This window comes from Lampris incognitus, chromosome 2 (genome assembly GCF_029633865.1).
Source record: "Lampris incognitus isolate fLamInc1 chromosome 2, fLamInc1.hap2, whole genome shotgun sequence".
NCBI lineage: Eukaryota > Metazoa > Chordata > Actinopteri > Lampriformes > Lampridae > Lampris > Lampris incognitus.
The window spans coordinates 123981805-123998962 of NC_079212.1; the positions used below are offsets into that span (position 1 = coordinate 123981805).

General features: G+C 42.7%; 1 protein-coding gene across 1 annotated transcript in view; it reads left to right on the forward strand.

The window, feature by feature from the left end:
• Positions 1 to 17158, forward strand: part of nckap1l (NCK associated protein 1 like) — a 56822-nt gene that overhangs the window by 14827 nt on the left and 24837 nt on the right. The window contains 13 exon segments of the mRNA XM_056273717.1: positions 304 to 446; positions 1939 to 2029; positions 2544 to 2681; positions 3687 to 3735; positions 4127 to 4283; positions 6145 to 6201; positions 6340 to 6436; positions 8658 to 8771; positions 14004 to 14132; positions 15051 to 15132; positions 15357 to 15415; positions 15826 to 15971; positions 16533 to 16665. Of these exon segments, the coding sequence (XP_056129692.1) occupies positions 304 to 446; positions 1939 to 2029; positions 2544 to 2681; positions 3687 to 3735; positions 4127 to 4283; positions 6145 to 6201; positions 6340 to 6436; positions 8658 to 8771; positions 14004 to 14132; positions 15051 to 15132; positions 15357 to 15415; positions 15826 to 15971; positions 16533 to 16665 (1395 nt within the window).

A 17158-nucleotide genomic window follows, 5' to 3' on the forward strand; every position in this document is an offset into this window, starting at 1 on the left:
TGGCTATAGTTTGGTTATCGTATCAAAGTACCAAATGTAGCATAGTCAAGCTTAAATTCAAACTGTTTATCCCCACTTTTGAAAAATCTATTGGGTTCTATTCCCAAACCGGTGGCGAATAACAAAGATAATTATCGCTAAACAGTCTGACTTGAAATTTCCTATCTGTTAAACTAAAGCTGTGGACCCTAAATGTGCCATGTGCATTGTATAAAATTTCAATTTGAGTCTTGGACAAATCAACCCAATTGTCTTCGCTTTACTTCTCCCTTAAGTGATTCTTTTGCTCTTTGTCCTCATCAGACCATCAACTTTGACTTCACCAAGAGCTACTTGGACCTGATCGTCATCTACACCTCTGTAATCGTAATGCTTTCTCGCATCGAGGACAAGAGGGCCTTGGTGGGTTTGCACAACTGTGCCCATGAGATGACCACTGGGAGCAAGTAAGGAGATATTAAACTGCTTAATGGACTCTCAGTTCTGTCCCCTTAAGGCAGCAGGCTAGTCCAGATGTTAGCGAGGCTGACCACCTCTAGTCAAGGGTACTAGTTCAATGCCTGTAACACATTTCCTGCCGAAATGTCCATGAGCAAGATATCTAACCCTACTTCCTCCATGAATGCAGCACTAGATTGCTTCCCCAAAGATAATTTCCCTCCTCCTGTGGGATTTGACAAAGCATATATAGAAAATAAAAATAAAAATTTGATGCATGCTGGAATGAAATCTAACTTTGCATTTTGGCAGCTTAGTAATAGAAATTGATAAGGTCAGTTTTATTCCAAAAACTTAACTTAGCATTCCTCAAAATAAGTTGTTACCTTCTAGCTACAATATTTAAAAATGCATAGCAATGAAAAAAAAAGAAGGGAATCTCAATTTAAATTGCAAAGCCGATAACTTTGAAGTGGACAAGAACATAGATTAGCTGATATGCAAATGAAAACATGTCCCTCAAACTTGTTTTCATTCCTCTGGTATCTGTTTTCCATTCACCGAGTGCTATTCACAAACGTTTCCACCTGGTCAACAAAAGATGGCGTTCGATATGTTATTCCATGTAAAGTAGTTCATGCATGTTTTAAGTGAAGCCATTAAAAGTTTACTCATCTGTCAATATTGGCTTTAGATGGGACGTCCAGGTAGCATAGCGGTCTATTCCAACACGAGGATCCCAGTTCGAATCCCCGTGTTGCCTCCGGCCTGGTAGGGCGCCTGTCTGTGGGTGGGAAGCCGGATGTGGGTATGTGTCCTGGTCGCTGCACTAGCGCCTCCTCTGGTCGGTCGGGGCGTCTGTTCGTGGGGGAGGGGGAACTGGGGGGAATGGCATGATCATGCTACGTCCCCCTGGCGAAACTCCTCACTGTCAGGTGAAAAGAAGCGGCTGGCGACTCAACATGTATCGGAGGAGGCATGTGGTAGTCTGCACCCCCCCTGGATCGGCAGAGGGGGTGGAGCAGCAACCGGGAAGGCTTGGAAGAGTGGGGTTGGCCGGATATAATTGGGGACAAAAAGGGGGGAAAATACCCCCCACACACACACAAAAAAAAAGATGTATCTTTGGACTGGACATAGCTGTCCCCCTTCATTTAGTAGACTCAATCTTCCAGAGACATAAACTATTCCCAGCTAACCTGTTCAGAGTGCCAAGCGATATTTTGGCATTTTGAACCCCTCCACTTCATATTGTGTTTTTCTACACTGCAAAATGGCATGATGCACATCTGCACTGCAGACATGAGCCGCAAACACAAACACAGAGCCATGAATATAAATGTCACCACAAATGCATCCATCTGAATATGAATGCAGTATGGCCAATTATCTCATCTCTCTCATCTTGGGTCTCCCAGAAAATGAGATGTATTGTTCTGTTGTTGCTGTTATTGTTCTTCTTCTGCATTTATTGAGAAATAATTTGTTTGGATCCTGCAGTGAGCCATCCTACCCAAGACTGGGCCAGATGTTCATCGAATATGACCAGCCCTGGAAGAAGCTTGCTCAGGAGTTTGGCCCTCACACAAGGGTGGGAGTATCTATCTATCTATCTATCTATCTATCTATCTATCTATCTATCTATCTATCTATCTATCTATCTATCTATCTATCTATCTATCTATCTATCTATCTATCTATCTATCTATCTATCTATCTATCTATCTATCTATCTATCTATCTATCTATCTATCTATCTATCTATCTATCTATCTATCTATCTATCTATCTATCTATCTATCTGTGTGTGTGTGTGTGTGTGTGTGTGTGTGTGTGTGTGTGTCTGTCTATTTATTTATATGTCTATCTCTTTATCAATCTGTCTGTCTGTTTGTCTGTTACATTGTTATACAAGTCCCCATGCAGCACTAGATGATAAGACCAGAAAAAATGGCACATGGATATAGATGGATATGGATATAGATATGGATAAGAAAATATTGGATATCAAACATAGTACTTACCAGCACTAACTCTTTCTTTCTCCACTTTTTCAATCATGTCCCCCTCTCTTCTCTTTGACTGTCTGTCTGTGTGCCTGTCAGTCGGTGACAGCGGCAGTGCTGTCTCTGCAGATGGTGTACCCTCGCAGGAACCTGCCAGCAGAGCAGTGGAGGGGCATCCAGCTCCTCAGCCTCCTCAGCTCTCCCACCAGCATGTTAGAGCCTGCCTGCTGTGACACTGTGAGCATGTTCTCCAACAATCACAACACCACTCAGAATCAGAGTCAGAGAATTAGTCGGTCAGAATCTGTTTTATTTTCTGACCCAAACCTCCACAGGACCAGGAATAGGGTAACATTTAAGAAAAATAGTATACATTTAAGAGAAGCAGTATTAAAAGCAGTACAAAAGTCAGAGGTAACATGAAATGTAAAAAGTGTCAGAAGTATGCAATGCTGGATCTTTATGTGTCCTCTCTCACCAGCTACTCTCCCACATCCCTCTTTTTAGTAATGGGTGAGCAAGGCAATATGCCTCAATATGTTATTAATTAGACAAGGGAAGAAATGTGAGAGGCTTGAAATGAGATTCGAACACGTGTCTACTTGACATTAATAGTGCCAAGGATATCACTATCTCTTTTTCAGTGTACACAAAGGAAATACCACAAACACAAATGGTAGTCATGAAATATCTGCTACAAATTATTTGGAAGAAAAAAAAAAACAACAAAATACAACAAAAAGAATAAATCAGCAGATGAAAAAAATTAGAATCTTACTTCCGTTTCTTTTCCTTCATTTTCTTTTTACGTTTTTCTTCTTGTTTTGACAAATATTTCTCTATTTTTCCACCTTCCTCCTAAGCATCATGTAATTTCATCCTCACTTAACCTCCCAACCTTCTCCTCTCAGTCCTTCAACTCATACAGGGAATATGCTGCCCTCCTCCTTTAAACACAGCTGTAAGTCCCTCTGACCCAACGTCATGACTCCCATGCCCTATAGCTCCACCATATGTGTGCCAATACTCCAACCACAGAGGCTCATTCTTCCGAAATTTTACATTTTCTGAGGATTATCTCTGTGGGTGAAATGTGATGGAACAGAGCATTTTGGAATAACACTATGAATACTGCATGCAGTCTTGTAAACGTGGGGTTGCACAATTAAAATGCAAAACAAAATGCTTTCTGAAGGACACTGTATTTCTATTGAGTTCATAAGGTTGATGTTCACATCACAGATGGCGTGTGAATACCTCTCTCTCGAAGTGATGGAGCGGTGGATCATCAGTAAGTATTGCCTCTCCTGGATGCTCATGGATGAACTGTCCATTTGAGTAGACACACACACATGTATATAAAAACGCAGAATGCAAGAATGTGATGGAGTGGACATCTACAGAATGCCCCATTCATCTTGGGCCTGCAATATATGGTATCTTCAGTTGAAGATGCAAACAATGTCTTTTTCATTCATCTTCCACGGTCATACTGCAGCTCAACATGTGAAACCTTTTTAATCCACTGTTCAAAATTCAGATTGCAAATTAAGGTGAGAAGAAAACCATCTATAATCTGACTGATATAACTTTGTGAAGAAAGACAGCAGAAATGTAGCAATATTTAAACAGAGAGCAATAAACACAGTTAAGATGTTTTGATGTCGTCGTCTTCTCTGCAGTTGGTTTGCTGTTGTGCCACAGTAGTCTGAACACCAACCAGGCCTCCCAGGAGCTCTGGAAGATGGCTCTGAGAAGTGGCCTGTTCCTCACCCTCATCAGGGACGAGGTTATCAACGTACACAAGGTCTCTGAGGACCTCTTTGACAACTTCAAAGGGTAATGTATGACGTACCAATTCATCCATATTTTTACTTGTGCATAATAAGACCGTACTCTGTGCATCGCGTTGTACACGTAGCAATTATCAGGCTTTCATATGGCCTTGGCACTGTGTGAAAGCCTTTATGTGTCTTTATAACTTTCCTATGGGATTGCAGTGATCATGAAAAAGTGGCATTTTAAGAAAACATGTCCTCAAGTTCAAATCTAGGTAAACTTTTACTGATTGTAAAGTGAGTCTGCCCATACATAGAATTGGACTTGGTGTGATGATTAAATTAGAAATTCAAGGGACGGCATTTGGGTGGCATAGCAGTCTATTCAGTTGCCTACTAACACGGGGATCGCCAGTTCGAATCCCCGTGTTACCTCCGGCTTGGTCGGGCGTCCCTACAAACACAATTGGCCGTGTCTGCGGGTGGGAATCCGTATGTGGATGTGTGTCCTGGTCACTGCACTAGCGCCCCCTCTGGTCGATCAGGGCACCTGTTCGGGGGGGAGGGGGAACTGGGGGGAATAGCATGTTCCTCCCACGCGCTACATCCCCCTGTCCCCCTGTCGAAACTCCTCACTGTCAGGTGAAAAGAAGCGACTGGCGACTCGACATGTATCGGAGGCGGCATGTGATAGTCTGCGGTCCTCCCCTGGATCGGAGAGGGGGTGGAGCAGCGACCGGGACGGCTCAGAAGAGTGGGGTAATTGGCCAGATACAATTGGTGAGAAAAGGGGGGGTCATGTGACGTCATGCAACTGCCTTTTTTTTTTTAATTGATTTTCCCCCTCTTTTCTCCACAATTGTACCCGGCCAATTACCCCACTCTTCTGAGCCATTTCGGTCATGGCTCCACCCCCTCTACCAATCCAGGGAAGGCTGCAGACTACCACATGCCTCCTCCGATACATGTGGAGCCACAAGCCGCTTCTTTTCACCTGACAGTGAGGAGTTTCACCAGGGGGGACGTAGCGTGTGGGAGGATCACGCTATTCCCCCCCAGTTCCCCCTCCCACCTGAACAGGCGCTAGTGCAGCGACCAGAACACATACCTACATCCGGCTTCCCACCCGCAGACATGGCCAATTGTGTCTGTAGGAAAGCCCAACCAAGCCGGAGGTAACACGGGGATTCGAATTGGCGATCCCTGTGTTTGTAGGCAATGGAATAGACCGTAGAAGGTGATGTCTTAAAAAGACGAGTCATGAACTTACAATGGGGAATGTGCATCTAACCCTATCCCACCATTGGAGGACTTGAAGGGGGAAGAGGTGCGATAAGGTGGGTTGATGACCCAAGACAGGCCAAAACAGAGATGGAGAAGGTCCTAGGTTTGATTCCAGACCTAGTATGGAGTCTGCATGTTTCCCCTTTTTTCATATAAGTTTCTACTCAAAGTGTTGAGTTTATAGTTAGATGATTCAGAGAATTCAAACTGCCTGAAAGTGTAAATTGGGTCCAAGTAACTCTGGCATGTGGGCCCTTCGATGAACTGGTGACCTGTCTCGGGTGTTTACTTAATATCTGATGCACATGCTGGGATAGGCTCCAACCTTGTGTAACCCTACATTAGATTAAGCGAATATAAACAATGAATGGATGGATTTTGGAAACTGGCCATATATGTGAACAATGGTCTAAGTAATTATGAGTGTGAGGGCCCTGTAATGAACTGGAGACCACCCGTCGAGAGCATCTCCCTGCATTCTGCTCAATGCCTGCAGGGATAGACCCTTCATCAACCCTAAATATGACTGGCCTACAGAGAATAAATGAACAAGTGAACCCACACCATTGTCCCTCTGTGAATACTGTTATCATTTCTAAAGTTCCTGCTGACCTTTTGACTGTTTCACTTGATTTCAGATATGGGAAGCGAATTGCAGATATCAAGGAATGCCGTGAGCATGCTATAGCTAACAGGTGGGGCCTGGCAGACGGAGCAATCTTCACTTGTGACTTTTGAGTCATAACTTTCTAATGTTATATGAAGTTATTTGTAGAATCACCTTGAAACGACAGCTCTGAACCAAATGTCCGCTTCATCCCTTTCATTATCAGTGGGGTTATGCACAGAGAGAGGAGACACTATCTGAGGGGAGCTTTGAAAGAGTTGTTTAAAGTTCTGGAGGATGAGCCCGGACTACTGGGACCCAAGGTACGTAGAGATGACTTGCAAATCAGTGCTGCATGAAGAGTTTCATCCTTTTATACAGAGTGGTCCAATTTTGAGTCCAGAAACCCTAAAGTTAGACACCGCTGTTCCTCTAATGGAAAAAATTCATGACTTTTTCATTAAATGCATTGAATAGTCTGTAATTAACACAAGCTCACCAGGGTTATTTAAACGAAATCGACCAGTAAACCTTCTTTTTTTGATTTTTGAAGCATCTATAATGCATAGGAGAGTGAGTTGCCAGCAAATTGAAGCATGGAAAACACCGATCATAGATTAGCCTAATCTTAGCATTTTACTGATCTGAACGATATTTATGCTTCAAAACCTCTGATCCTGGTGGTAATGGGTCACACGACGGAGAGCAAATCATCAAAATGTCTCAGGCTTGAGTTGACCACAGATTTTATTTCAGGCATTCAACTAAAAACCCCATTATTTTTTCCCATGAGCAACAGAGCTGAAGGAAATTCCTATATATATATATATATATATATATATATATATATATATATATATATAAAAAATTCATGCCTTAACTCAGGGGTTTCCAACCTTTTTTGGCTCGTGACCCCACTTTGAAGTCACAAAATCCTAGTGACCCCAGACATTCTAAAATTATGCTAGAATTAATTTGTTGCAAGAAAATGTTCATTTTAGACCACATTTGGGCTCTACCCATGACAATTCTGTATATTTATTATGTATTTTATGTATTATGATTTGTCTCTTTTTTGTGATCAATATTTTTATTAGTCATCTACTTTTTCCCCAACACAAGACAATACAAACACAATACAAAAAAAACATAAAATATACGGAAATTACATATACATACATACATACATACATACATACATACATACATACATACATACATACATACATACATACATACATACATACATACATACATACATACTCAGACTGCTCACATCTCCCCTCCCCACAAGACCCATGATTGGTGTCTCTTTCCTATTTAATGGGACAGTTGAGCTTGCACATCTCGCTGCAGCCTTTCAAAGTTTGGTGGTGTAGTAGACAGAGTGCATCTCATCACTGCAGTTACATCCAGTCGCGAATGGTACTTTGACTTCATGCACACAAGACCACTAAATCCAGCTTCACACAAATATGTGTTTCCAAAAGGAACCAACAGATTTAAAGCACACTGTGAGAGCTCTGGGTAATCGTCTCTTGCTCCAAACCAGAATTCCTCCATCGCCACTCGCGAATGCAGTCCCTGTTGCATTCTATCACGTCAGTTCAATCAGCTATTCAACAGCAGTGGCAGGTAGGTCCACTGAGCCTGCATCACAGTGGAATGAGTCCCTCACCCAGCCAAACTTTGACATATCCAAGTCTGGAAAGTAAGTGGAAAAGTGCTCTTCTGTGTGTTTCAGGTGCTCGCACATCATCTTTGTGGAGCACTGGTCATCGATGTTGTTGTCTGTTAGAAACTTGCTCAGCTGGGGGAAAGGGGTGAAGTTTGCTTTTGAATGGCTTTCTCTCCAGAATGTGAGTTTCCCCCCGAATCCATCAATATGGTCACTCACCTGCATGATATTCTTGTTTTTCCCCTCAGTTCATCAAGTTTTCTAAAGATGTCCTTTACATATGCAAGGAGGCACATTTTTTGCTGGTCACACAGAAAGTCGACAAAATCTTTTTTTGTTTTTTTTCACATCCATGGAAAACACCAACAGTTCATTGCTCAACTTGAAAAATCGCTCCAGCACCCTACCTCTCAATAACCACCGTGCTTCTGTGTGAAAGAGCAAATTGTCGTTTTGAGATCAGTTTCTCCGTTTCACTCAAAGGTGTGGAGGGCACAGGGGGGTGAAGAAATCTTTCCATTTTCTGTCGCTCTGATTTGCTTGCAAACTTCGCTCACTATTTGTTTGAGCGTGGGAATCAACACGTTGGTAACTTGTGATCGTGGGAATCGAAATATGCCGAGAACTCGATTTTTATGAGGGGAAGTTAGTTATTTTAAATCGTGTGTGGTGTGTTTATTATTATAATAATAATAATTATTTGTATTGATGAATTACTAGAAATTTCAGGTGACCCCATTTCAGTTCAATGCGACTCCACTTGGGGTCGTGACCCTAAGGTTGGGAAACTGTGCCTTAACTCTTCTGCAAGTTTCAAGTCCAAGATGAACGTTTCCTAATATTCCTGTTTACTTTGCTCCCCACAGGCGTTGCTCGTCTTCATGGCTCTGTCGTTCTCCCGTGACGAGGTTCTGTGGCTTGTCCGGCACTCCGAGAACATGCCCAAGATCAAGAACCTGGAGGATTATGTAGACAAGTAGGTCACAGACAGACAGAAAGCAGGTGGACATACTCTGCTCTATCAGTTCCCATCAATCTGGTTCTAATTTGACTGTCTCAGCACAGAGTATGAGAGACATAACAACACAATTGTGTTTGTGCTCATAAAAGTGGCTTTTACGTGCACAACTTTAATCAGCCATTTAAAATGCCAACATCCCATCCTCCAGCATTAGCACTATGAGATATTCCCCATATAGAGACTGTGAAGTAGTACATCAGGCTGTTTTTCTCATTTATTCTCTAAAACGCACTAATCACTAAGAATTCACCACTTGTTTGTTATTTTTCTGACCAGCAGCTATTCTCTCAGATAAAACTTATCAAATTTTGTAGGTTGGTAAAAATAGACATTTGTAACACTACAACAGCCGCTAGTCACTGATTTGATGGAGGGATTGGATAATAGACTAGTGCTGGTTGAAATGTTGGGGGGGAGGGTGAATAGTATATCTAAACGGTGTAAGCTCATAGAATTGGTCGGCATGGTGGCCCAGTGATTAGTGCTGTTGCTTCACAGTAAGAAGGTCCTGGTTCGAACCCCGGGGTTGTCCAACCTTGGGGGTCATCCCAGGTCCTTTCTGTATGGAGTTGCATGTTCTCCTCATGTCTGTGTGGGTTTCCTCTGGGTTCTCTGGTTTCTTCCCACCATCAAAAAGACATACATGTTAGGGCTTATACTCCTGTCTGTGCCCCTGACCAAAGCAATGGGGAAAGAACTGGAGTTGGTCCCCAGGTGCTGCATCAAGATGGCAGCCCACTGCTCCTAGCTACACAGATCACAGCTCGGATGGGTTAATTTGCAGTAACTGAATTTACCCAAGGAGAATGATAAAGGAAATTTAATTGACTCATAAAAGTTGCTTGATTTTTGACTCACGAGAACAGGAAAAGTAGAAGTACAAATAGTGTTTGTAACAATAGGATTGTTGTTCCTAGTTGTTCCGGGGAACAATTAGATTGTGACACAAACCCAATGTTTGTTATTAGTGACTACGAAATACACACAAGTACCAGGCACGTGCCGTGAGCTGTGAGATTGGGTAAGCATAAAATATTTTGATATAATTAATTACACATTGTGCCAAGCGCAAATGTTATAGGTGAGAGTGCAGTGTCAAGGAAATGCCATTCAGGTAAATCGATGCCCTGGAACCCGCTAATAAACAGTAAGCGGAGTGTTACAGTGGCGGACTTTATGATCAAATTACCAAAAACAAACAAAAAAAAATTGCCAGTCGCGATATCATGTTTCAAATCAAGGGCCATCGCTCATCGATTGATTCAGAACCACCGGGATGGACAGCGACAATTAGCCTAACTCAGAGCCGTTGATAGACAATCTGCTCTGGCCTAACTAATCTCTCTCCAAATACAACGTTCTCAACATCAATGTACAATGCATAGGCCTACATTCAAAAGGTAAAGAAGGCAGTCTTAAATAAAGTATAACCGGTGCAGCACAGCAGTCAACTCAGATCGCCACTTCATAGCACAAAGCATACATTCAAATGCAAATTAGACATGGTGGTCTTAAATCAATAAAGTGTCCAGTGCAGCACAGCAGTTAAATCAGATCGCCATCAGCTTATCAGGCTAGTGAACAGTGTTCAATTCAATTCAAACTTTATTGCAGACTCAGGGTCCATAACAGACAAGACAATCCCTAGACAATACATAGAGTAAACACAATAAAATTACATAAATGGAACAAGTCAGTGTGTTAAAAGAAGGCAGCTATACCAGTGGTCCCACAGCCAGGATTGGTAGCATGTGGCACTGAATCTTATATTAGTCAAACTGTTGATGATTACATTATCAGAGTCATTAAGCCAGCAAATAAATTTATACATAAGATTTCTAAGAGCTTGAAAGGTACTGACTCCTGCAGCCACAAACATTTCACTTGCACTACACCATCTAGGTCTTTTTAGCAGTATTCTCATGGCATCATTATAAGCCACTGGAAGCCTCTGTAAGCTTGCTTTTTTATAGTTTGACCACAGGTGTGCAGTATAGAGTGTTGTACAATATGCTCTGAACAGAGACATCTTCACACAAACTGAACACATACCAAACTTGCGTGACAGAGTGTTTGCTTGTGCATACATAATGCAGCATTGCCTATAAATATCATCATCGTCTGTCATTTGTTCAGTAATATAGTGCCCAAGATATCTCACCTTATTACATACCACAAGATTATTATCAGACAATTTAAAATCAGGAAATTTTAGATGATTGACCTCTTTGGTTCTGCAGATCATGACAACACTCTTACTAGCATTGTATTTGATATCATGCTGCATACCAGACACAGAACATATATCAAGGAGCTGCTAGAGACCAGCGCTACAGGGACTAAGAATGACAAGGTCATCTGCATACATAATATGGTTCACCAAGGTATTACCAGTCATGCACCCAGTGTTACAGGCTTTCAGCTGCTTGGACAAATCATCAATATATAAATTGTAGTTGTATGAACCAGCAGCCATAACATTAAGATATAGAAATTATATCTTACTTTACCTGAACACGAAATCCATGCGTCTCTCCTTGCGAATGAACACCTCCGTGTCTTTACTGTAAAAGTCTCCTGCTTGTTGGAGTTTCGAAAGTCTCTGCTTCTCAATTGAAATCAGGACTAGCAATGAAAGGCATCCTTGTCCGGTGCGATTTCGACGGAGGGTCTTCACTCCCTTCATCGTTGAAAATGACCTCAACAGATACCGTTGTTGCTGGTATAGTTAAGACTAATTTTAGCAACGTTGTTGCCTCGGGAACTGTTTCAACCAAATCATGCTGGATGAGCCATCCACGCATCATACTCTGCAATGAGATGAGTGAGTCCTACGTAGTTGCCACGGTTCAAAGAGTCATTGCCTTCCTCATCGCCCGAGACCAGACGTCCCGGTTTTTCTGGGATTGTCCCGGTTTCAAGCTGGGTGTCCCGAGTCCCGGCTACTCGAGCCTGTCTTTTTTGGTGGGAGGGCATAAAAAACCTTCACTGTATCATGTCCGGCGAAACAGACAAGCTTGTGAGTGCGTGCATATGCGCGTGCCGAACGTGCAGTACACTTTTTGGGGTCCCGGTTTGGGATTTTGAAAATCTGGTCACCCTACCCGAAATGCTATTTCTTGCTTAGCTAAATAGCAGGTGGCATCAATCAATTTAGAATATATAATTAGATATATTAAGTTTAGAATATCTCTTTTCTCTGGTCTTATATTTAGTTTAGAATAGCTCTATTCTCCCTAACCTTTCGATTGTGAAGATCGATTGATAATCTCGTTTGCTCATCGACAGCTAAATCGATACGGCTGGTGCCAAATGTTTTCAATGCTACTTGGCTTCTGATGTGCACTGTGATCTTCTCGTTTACTAAGCGCGTTTGTCAGGTTATTAAGGTCCCCGTAGCCTGCCTGAGTCCACATATAATCACCCGTTGAAAACAACGTACAGGAGAAGCAAAAGAGGCGGCTAGTCGCTGCACAGCCACATAGCCATTTCTTACGTTCGTACCAGGCTTGTTGGAATCCCCTCACGATCCTTCCCTTTTCAGTTTGAAGGTCTTTCAGCGCTGGTTTCGGGCGGCCTTTAGAAAGTAACTAAAATTTTTCCCGTGAAATCCAATTTGCGAAACCCCTGAAGGTCGCTGATGTTTACAGTACTTCTGTCCATTTTCACTGTAACGTTAAAATTAGTTGACAGTGGTGAGCTAGCGTGCAGGTCCGTTGCGTGGGCGTGATGATGTTGATAACGAAAGAGCTACTGATTGGTTTGTAAGCATGTTTGCCCTGGGTATATTAGTAGTGGGCTGAGGGAACAAGTTCAACGCCCGTGGTGGATTCTAATGGATTCGAATCGACGCTAGAGAGGGCAGAGCGAGAGAGAGTGCTTACACCTGCGGGTGGCGCCAAAAAGCTAAGACACAATTAATGACTACTGCTGCACTGGAACCAAAGATGACAACTCTTTTAATGAAGACAAACAAACGGTTTATATTAGCACTTTTATTTTAATATTTCACAGTTATTTTTTCGTCCTTTTTTCATTGGGTAAGCACTGCTTACCTTGCTTATATGGACGGCACGTCCCAGACAAGTACGCGTTGAACTGGGGCGGCATGGTGGTGCAGTGGTTAGCGCGGTCGCCTTAGATAAAGAAGGTCCTGGGTTCGAACCTCGGGGTTTTCCAACATTGGGAGTCATCCCAGGTCATCCTATGTGTGGAGTTTACATGTTCTCCTCGTGTCTGCGTGGGTTTCCTCCGGGTGCTCCGGTTTCCTTCCAAAAACATGTAGGTCAAGTGACTCGGCCGTACTAAATTGTCCCTAGGTGTGAAAGTGTCGGCCCTGTGATGGCCTGGTGGCCTGTCCAGGGTGTCTCCCCGCCTGCTGCCCAATGACTGCTGGGATAGGCTCCAGCATCCTGTGACCCTACAGGATAAGCAGCTTGGATAATGGAATGAAAAAATAAATTGTTCTGAATCTGAACTGTTTCAAGTAAATGCAAACAGTAAAAGGTAAATTAGTTAACATTATCCATTATATTTTGAACTATCTAATTTTGTTAGCAACTATTAAAATCACAGAAGTGACTAGTGGTGAGTGCAGAGTAGTGGCTTTATAGAGAGCCAAAAGTCAGTACTCTTCTCTAACTCTTAGTGCATCTAGCATGGTGAACACTACGAGAAAACAGCTCAGTCTGCCTACTTATGAATCCTGAAAGTGTAGCGGTTTATTCCGATGCCTACCAACATGGGGATCGCCAGTTTGAATCCCTGCGTTACGTCCGGCTTGGTCGGGCATCCCTAAAGACACAATTGGCCTTGTCCGCAGGTGGGAAGCCGGATGTGGGTGGGTATGTGTACTGGTCGCTGCACTAGCGCCTCCTCTGGTGGGTTGGGGCACCTGTTCGGGGTAGGGGGAACTGGGGTGAATAGCGTGATCCTCCCATGCGCTAGGTCGCCCTGACAAAACTCCTCGTCAGGTGAAAAGAAGCGGCTGGCGACTCCACATGTATCGGAGGAGGCATGTGGTAGTCTGCAGCCCTCCCCGGATCGGCAGAGGGAGTGGAGCAGCGACCGGGACAGCTCCGAAGAGTGGGGTAATTGGCCGGGTGCAATTGGGGAGAAAAAGGGAAGAAATGTCAAAGGCTGTTTTCTGTTTTCTATTTTCATATGCCGGTTATCTTACTTTCCCAGTCAGATGGCACAGCTGCTGTTCTACACGGAGAAGCTAAGAAGTCTGATGTCCAAACACAGCTATGTAGTACAGCGCTACCACGTTCAGTACCTGGCCCAATTTGATGCCCTGGTACTCAACGACACCATGCAGGTACCGGTAGAGAATGTATTGTGTGTGTGTGTGTGTGTGTGTGTGTGTGTGTACCAGGTTTTTCTATGCTAATGGGGACAAGAACCTGAAACCAGCTACCTTGTGGAGGCATTTATAGGCCCCCATGAGGAAAAGGGTCTATTTTAGGGTTAGGATTTGGTTTTAGGGTTAAGGTTAGAAATAGGATTAGGTTAAGGGTTAAGGGTAAAAATTAGGCATGTAGTTATGATGGGTAAGGTTAGGGGTTAGGGGCTAGGGAATGAATGTAGTCAATGAGGGGTCCCCACAAGTATAGGGTGACATGGTATGTATGTGTATGCATGTGTATGCATGTGTGTGTGTGTGTGTGTGTGTGTGTGTGTGTGTGATGCATCAAAACACAAAAATCTAGAAACTGAAAAAATAAGAAAGCGAATATTCTTAGATTACATTATTCTTAGATTCTTACATTACATAGAACTAGAATGGACCGGGCAATTACTTGGCCTCCAGTATTGCTGCTGGCAGCTTTCTCGAAAACCTCTCATCCAAACAGCTTCACACTTGACACTGCACTTCTTTGGGTTCTCAGCAACACATCCGCCAAGTGTGAAGTCGGTCAGATGAACGGTTGTTGAGAAAATCAACATTGTGTCCCACAACTGAGGCACAGTAAAACACCAAGATACTCATCAAATAAATAATAGGTTTGACTCAGGGGTCCAGAGTTTGAGCCCAGCCTTTCTGTGTGGAGTTTGCATTTCATTGCCTCGTTAGTGAGTGAGTGACTGGCCCTATCTCCGCCTTCCACCACAACGTCTGCTGAGATCTTCTCCAGACCCGCACAACCCTGAATAGGTTTAAGTGGGGGGATGGGGAATGAAAGAACAACTTTGACTGGGTTTTGCTTTGTTTTTTCTGCATCTCTCTGCCATGAAGAACTTGTGTGTCTGCCCAGAGGAGGAGTCAGTCCTGTTGAGTTCATTTGTATCAACCCTCTCAGCACTCTCAGTCAAACAGGGTACAATGTAAAACACATCATTCACCAATCATTACAATACGCTAGAACAGACCATATAGGTTCTGAATAAGTACAGAGAAGACATTGTTGATTTGTAGTGTGGTCAATTTAGAAAACTCATCCAGATTAGTTTTGCAATAACAACGTAATAATAATAGAGTAAATACATCATTAATGACAGTGAAAATAGAACATGTGATAACATATAACATTTCTCTCTACAGTGGAAAACAAAGAGGAGTTTGACTTCAAAGCTCTCAGACTTGACTGGTTAAGATTACAGGTACTACTATCTAGCTAGCTAGCTATCTACCTATATATCTGTCTGTCTGTCTGTCTGTCTGTCTGTCTGTCTGTCTGTCTGTCTGTCTGTCTGTATGTACTAACCCTGTACAAAAATAAACATTTAGATATCAGTAGAAAAGTGTACAGTGAATAGAAATGATGGACAGTTTTAAATTTAACAAAAATTAAAGTTACCACAACAGAACAGATTAACCAACATGTAAATAAAAAATATATTAAAATGTATGAATTTGCAGTAACTAAAAAGCTCAGAATTCGCACTTACGGAAGCAATAAAAAATGGAGACGTATATGCCCTGTTAATAGGATCCTGGTTTTACTTTGACATAGTAAAGCAGATGCCTGCGTGTTATCGAACCCTGAACCTCGTCCCTGTCCTTGTTCCAGGCTTACTGTAGTGTGAGCAAGGCCCCGCTCCCACTGAAGGACTACCCTGACCTGGCCAAAGTAATGATCATGACCCAGTTCCACACCCAGATGGTGGACAACATGGAGGAACTGCTGCAAGAGACCTCTCAGCTCTCCATACTCTGGTCAGTCATTGGTCAGGTTTACGCTGATGCGTTCCCCTTTTTATGCTTTTCTTTTTATTCTTATTCTGTTCCATTTTCATGTGTTTTTCTCTTCCTGGCTTCTCTCTTCATTTTCCACTCAAGCATGCTTGTTTTTTTTTCTTCCATTGTTTTAATTTATTCTAGCTTATGTATGCAATGCTTTTTTGCTACTCTGTTTACACATTGTATTTAATTGCTTCTTATGTTTTTTATCTTGTGTTATAACTGTTCACACTGCTGTACAACCAAATGCCCCTCTGGTGACAAATAAAGTTGTACTACCACCTCTTCTCTTCTCTTCTCTTCTCTTCTCTTCTCTTCTCTTCTCTTCTCTTCTCTTCTCTTCTCTTCTCTTCTCTTCTCTTCTCTTCTCTTCTCTTCTCCCTAGAATAACCCCTCTTGCATCTTTCCTCTTAATGAGTATCTTATACATGTGATGTACGTAAACACCAGTTAATTTTGCTCGGCTACTGAAGCCTTTCATGCCCCGACTTTGATGATCCTCACTCTCTTCACTCCCTTATCCCTGTGGTCTCTCAGTTTCTTTCCGCGTGTCTTTGAGAAGATGTTCACCCAGAGCAGTGAGGAAGCCACCATGAAACGTTATCTCATGGCCTTCCCGGTGGTCTGCTCCCATTTTGTCCACTGTGGGCACCATCTCTGTCCAGAGGAGGTCAGTATTGAAACGCTGGCTGGCTGAACCGTGAACAACAAGAGTCACTAACATGAGCTCCTGTTAGCAATGCCTTCTTAACATCTGATAGCTTCCCTCATAATGGTTCTGGGTCAGGGTAACCTTCATAGGTAGTGTTTTAAATGTTATGTTAACTTTTGTTAGATGTCCCTTTAATATGACAACATGGCCACTTCAATTTGTGTTATTCGAGAACCCCTCACTTCTTTGTGGCGCCTTTATATGTATATAAAACAGTATTGTTTTGAAGTGATTGCTCTCTTCTTCTTGCATTCTCCTCTCCGCTCTCAATTACTATGCAACCTTATGGAGATATTGACATGTGGCGGTAGGGTAGTGGGGGAAGGAGTGTTTATGACTGAAATCTCCCCAAGCGTGTGACGAGGATGATAAAAACACAAAGAAATAAATGTTATCAGTCCCCCCAAAGCACAGGAAAAACCAATGGTTTAAAAAGGGAATTAGATAATGT